Source organism: Boleophthalmus pectinirostris, unplaced genomic scaffold (assembly GCF_026225935.1).
Source record: "Boleophthalmus pectinirostris isolate CB_2022bp ecotype Guang Dong unplaced genomic scaffold, ASM2622593v1 HiC_scaffold_4, whole genome shotgun sequence".
Taxonomy (NCBI): domain Eukaryota; kingdom Metazoa; phylum Chordata; class Actinopteri; order Gobiiformes; family Gobiidae; genus Boleophthalmus; species Boleophthalmus pectinirostris.
The window spans coordinates 38,019,460-38,024,951 of NW_026571353.1; the positions used below are offsets into that span (position 1 = coordinate 38,019,460).

Here is a 5,492-nt window from a genome sequence, read left to right on the forward strand (position 1 = left end):
TATCAGTCTATTCATAACTATTGTGTAATTTAGTCACATTTTGGGCCTTGTTTACATCACGGTTGCTAGGTCTAACCTAACCTGTCATATGTGTATTAAAGGTGCATTGCGTAACCTCTTGTAACCCTCACCTTGAAGATTTTATTAGTCTCCTGGCATGTTCTAACACGGCTTTAAAATCTTACATTTCTTTCAGTGAGAGTGTTTTTATTGCTCAAAATTACACTGAAAAACCAAATCTGCATTCCGACTGTGAACGGGCCGGGCCTGCTTGTTGCCATGGAGATAGAAGGTTTTAATGCCATAGTGTGGAGCTTTTTAGGTCCTGACCCAAATCCTGGTTCAGATCTGGTCCACAACATTTTTGACCCAGAGATAAATACAGAGGACACAGAGGCGCTAAGGATGGGTCAAATGCAGAGGACACATAGAGACACTGAGGATGGGTCAAATACAGAGGACATAGAGACACTGAGGATGGGTCAAATACAGAGGACATAGAGACACTGAGGATGGGTCAAATACAGAGGACATAGAGACACTGAGGATGGGTCAAATACAGAGGACACATAAAGACACTGAGGATGGGTCAAATGCAGAGGACATAAAGACACTGAGGATGGGTCAAATACAGAGGACATAGAGACACTGAGGATGGGTCAAATGCAGAGGACAGAGACACTGAGGATGGGTCAAATGCAGAGGACACAAAGACACTGAGGATGGGTCAAATGCAGAGGACACATAAAGACACTGAGGATGGGTCAAATGCAGAGGACACATAAAGACACTGAGGATGGGTCAAATGCAGAGGAGACATAAGAGACACTGAGGATGGGTCAAATGCAGAGGACACATAAAGACACTGAGGATGGGTCAAATACAGAGGACATAGAGACACTGAGGATGGGTCAAATGCAGAGGACATAGAGACACTGAGGATGGGTCAAATGCAGAGGACACATAAAGACACTGAGGATGGGTCAAAAACAGAGGACACAGAGACACTGAGGATGGGTCAAATGCAGAGGACACATAAAGACACTGAGGATGGGTCAAATGCAGAGGACACAGAGACACTGAGGATGGGTCAAATGCAGAGGACACATAAAGACACTGAGGATGGGTCAAATGCAGAGGACACATAAAGACACTGAGGATGGGTCAAATGCAGAGGACACATTTCCGTGCCGTGAGTTTACAGTAAGTTTCCGCTGCTGCAGGTTCTGTTTACAGTTAACATGTGTGCCCCTGCTGCGGCATCATGGGAGCACGGGTCATGACACAAACAGGACCCGGGTTCTGTCTCTGGTCTTTTCCAGTCTCTGGTCTTGGTCTGGACTCATGGGTCACATGACGAGAGTCACGTGGTGTTGGTACTTTCAGTTATTATCTCTTCATATTGAGCCTTGTTTCTAAATTAAATCCACACATTTAAACATAATATTATATTATTTTATTATTTTATATTTTATTGTATAAATATTGTGAGCTCAGAGCAGGAGCCTTGGTCACACTCCTCGAGGTGAATCTGTTTGAAAGTGCATTCCTGGATTTTTCTCGGTGATGAAACAGTGACAGGACATTTGTCATGTTATAATGTCGTAATAAAGATGAGTTTAATGCATGACGTCACCACGCAGCGCTCTATATGAGTTATAATAATAATAATACACGTGCTCGTCGTGTTTATCCCCAAGTGGACCACTCACTGACCACACGCTGACCCGTGAGTCAGGCTCCGGGAGCAGCGGCTCTGGGCCCCGGGACCCGGGGAAAAGCGCAGTTTCTGGGATTTTTGGGTTTGTGCAATAGCGCAGGGAGTGGCCTCGAGTCACGGGGCGTTTCTAAAAACACAACCTGAACTCCCCCTAAGAGCTGCGCTTTAAAAACCTGCGGAGCCCGATACAGTTCCAGAACTGTCGAGATCGCACCGAGCGAACGAGTCAGACACAAGCGAGACTAGAGCCTAAAGCAGGTCACAGACACTCACAGCCTTAAAGAGTTTATCTCAGAGTTTTTCTCAGAGTTTATCTCAGAGTTTATCGCAGATCTTCAGCCTTCCTCACAGACGCATGGCCACCCTGACGCTGACGCAGAGGCGGGAGCGGTACGCGGAGTGCCGCTGGTCCGCACGGAGCACAGAACCAGAGGTTTTCACGTTCGAGAGGATTCCTCCACAGACCGCGGCGCTCAGCTGCTACGCGCCCATCCGACCCAAGAAGCGGTGCACGCGGGTCATGTACCCGGCCAAAGTGCGCATGCACCTTCCGCCGCCGGAGCGCAGCTCCGCCAAGCGCGCGCTGCTGCTGCTGCTGCTCGTGCTGCTGTGGCAGATCTGGACCGAGGAGCCGGAGCTCAAGATCCGTCCACGCGCACCACAGCCCACGTGCCCATCCTACGTTCCAACGTACTTCACCTCCAGGCGCGAGAGCCCCGTGTGCCCCGCGAGCCAAGCCAGCCCCGCACGAGAGCCCGGCCACGGTTTTGAGGGCGCGCGCAACAGCTACGTGGTGGCGCTGCTCGTGGCTCACCGTCTCGGGTCCGACTGAGCCCCGCGAGACACTACACCTGAGTACGAGACCAGAGTCCGGACCAGAGAGCCGAATCTGAACCAGGACTAGATCAGGAGAGTCCCAGAGGAGCCGCGGGACAAACCTCACACTAAGGCCGGGGACAGCGCACCCAGAGGCGGCCACAGTCCGCACAGAGCCCCGCTGAGCCCCGGGCCGGACAGAACTGAAGCTGAAACTGGACTGAACCAGGATCAAACCAAGACTTGAAAATATGGAACTTTTCAAACTTAGAAAAACTGAGTTTCAGAGACTTGAATCAAACTGAAAAGACTTGAAGTGAGCTCACGCGCACGTGCACGCGCACCAACACTGTCGTTACTGTAACGCTATAAATGTTATTTAGTATTTATTGAACTATTTGCTATTTATTATTTTGTAATAAAACGTATTGAAATGAACCTTTTTCTCCTGTGTTTTCTCATGGTGTTATGTAATACAACAGTAACTGTGTCAGATTATGATCAGACCAAACCACTTTGTGAAAAGACCAGATTCTTTCCGTGACGTCACTCAGAGACAGTGTCCCTAAGACAAAGGGACTTAATAGATCAGGCTCTGTGTGTGTACACGAGCACACATGAGCACATAGGAGCACACACGAGCACACACGACATGAGCACACACGACATGAGCACACACAAGCACACAGGAACATTTGAATAAATTAAGGATATTTTTTTGTGCCAAGTCACTGATAAAGTTATTTCACATTACATCAGAGCAAAACAATAAGAGCAGTGTTTACAGGGGAGTGACAGGTGAGTGACAGGTGAGCGACAGGTCCAGGCCCGTTCAGGAGGGCATTTAGAATTAGCTTAAAAATATACTTTACATTTATTATCAGTGTGCACAGCCCAAAGCAGAACTAAACCAGGACTAAACTAGAATTCTAGTGGTAAACCCACCTCCTGTATATTGCTGAAATATTTTTATGACTTATTTCTATTTTATTTTATTTTGACTTGCACATACACACTTATATAATTATGTCTTATTTGACACCAGCTTCTTGCTATATTTGTTAGTTACTGAGAATTTATTATTACATTTATATTTTTACTCTTTGTTATTATAATATTTTGTGATGTGTCCACGTAATTTCCTTGTGGATTAATACAGTTTATCTAAGTCTAAATATAAGTCTAAAACCACTAACTAATTCAGAACCAAACCAGGTCTAAACCGCTAATAGACTTGAAAAAAACAAAAAACAGGACAGAACCAGGTCTAAACCAAGATTAATCCAGGGGTCTAAACCAGGTCTAAACTAGGACTACACCAGGTCTAAACCAGGTCTACATCAGGTCTACAGCAGGTCTAAATCAGATCTAAACCAGGCCCAGGTCTTGAGTTTACTGTAGATGTCAGACGTGACTCTTGTTTACATAATCCGTCAGAGTCTGTGATGTGGTTGTTTGGGCATCACCACGGCAACAGTGCTATCCCATAATTCCTCAGGTATGTGTCGTGGCGGTGACAGGGCTATCCCATAATGCCGAGGGGCGCGGGTGTACCCATAATGCTGTGGGTGTGAGTATGACATCACGCCCAGCTCTCAACCAATCAGAATGCAGATCTGAAACACGAGAGAAAATAATGAGGTCTGAGATAGAACTGGTTTAGTCCTGGTTTAGTTCTGGTTTAGATCTGGTTTAGACCTGATTTAGACCTGGTTTAGTCCTGGTTTAGTTCTGGTTTAGTAATGGTTTAGTTCTGGTTTCATCGTGGTTTAGATTTGGTTTTGTTCTGGTGTAGACTTGGTTTAGTTCTGCTTTAGACTTGGTTTTGCTCTGGTGTTGACCTGGTTTAGAAATGCTTTAGACCTGGTTTAGACATGGTTTTGTTTTAGTGTAGACCTGGTTTAGTCCTAAGCCAATGATGTTCATTTTGTCTTCTGGTTTAGTCCTGGTTTAGACCTAGTTTTGATCTGGTTTAGACTGTAGGAGGGTGTGGGCCAGTCCAAACCACAGACCACAGTCAAACCAGAGTTAAACCAGGGTCAGACCAGGGTCAGACCGGAGTCAGACCGGAGTCAGACCAGAGTCAGACCAGAGTAAGACGAGAGTTACACCAGCATTAGATCAGAGTTAAACCAGTTTTACACCAGAGTTAGACCAGAGTTAGACCAGAGTAAGACCAGAGTCAGACCAGAGTTAGACCAGAGTAGACCAGAGTTAGACCAGAGTAAGACCAGAGTCAGACCAGAGTTAGACCAGAGTTAGACCAGAGTAAGACCAGAGTCAGACCAGAGTTAGACCAGAGTTAGACCAGAGTTAGACCAGAGTAGACCAGAGTAGACCAGAGTAAGACCAGAGTCAGACCAGAGTTAGACCAGAGTAAGACCAGAGTCAGACCAGAGTTAGACCAGAGTTAGACCAGAGTAGACCAGAGTAAGACCAGAGTAAGACCAGAGTTAGACCAGAGTTAGACCAGAGTAAGACCAGAGTAAGACCAGAGTCAGACCAGAGTTAGACCAGAGTAAGACAAGAGTTACACCAGCATTAGATCAGAGTTAAACCAGTTTTACACCAGAGTTAGACCAGAGTAAGACCAGAGTCAGACCAGAGTTAGACCAGAGTTAGACCAGCGTCAGACCAGACTTAGACCAGACTTAGACCAGAGTTAGACCAGAGTTAGACCAGAGGACCACCGAGGGCTGAGTCATCGCTTCTTCACAGAGGCTGAAGTTTTTTCTTTTCTCATATGAAACGATTTCTTTTTCCAGGACTCAGCAGCTCCAGCACCAGGGTCACGTTTGCCGCAGACTCTACAGAGAGGGACCAGACACGTCACGTCATTTCACCCCCAAACCAAGATCCTGGTTCGGATCTTGTCTGGCCCAGGCTGGTTTAACCCGTAGACTGTATATATAAATGGACATAGGTCTCCAAAGCCAACGTCCCATCCAGTCTGCGA

The 5,492-nt window shown here is 46.6% G+C and overlaps 1 protein-coding gene across 1 annotated transcript; it reads left to right on the forward strand.

The window, feature by feature from the left end:
• The first annotated feature begins 1,906 nt into the window (after positions 1 to 1,906).
• ier3 (immediate early response 3) lies at positions 1,907 to 2,974 on the forward strand. Its single transcript, XM_055161693.1, has one exon. The coding sequence runs from the start codon at positions 2,076 to 2,078 to the stop codon at positions 2,550 to 2,552; it is 477 nt and encodes a 158-aa protein (XP_055017668.1). The 5' UTR covers positions 1,907 to 2,075; the 3' UTR covers positions 2,553 to 2,974.
• Positions 2,975 to 5,492: the final 2,518 nt, after the last annotated feature.

Excerpts from the sequence above, each read along its gene's own strand:
- ier3 (XM_055161693.1), top strand. The coding sequence starts at position 2,076 with ATGGCCACCCTGACGCTGACGCAGAGGCGGGAGCGGTACGCGGAGTGC.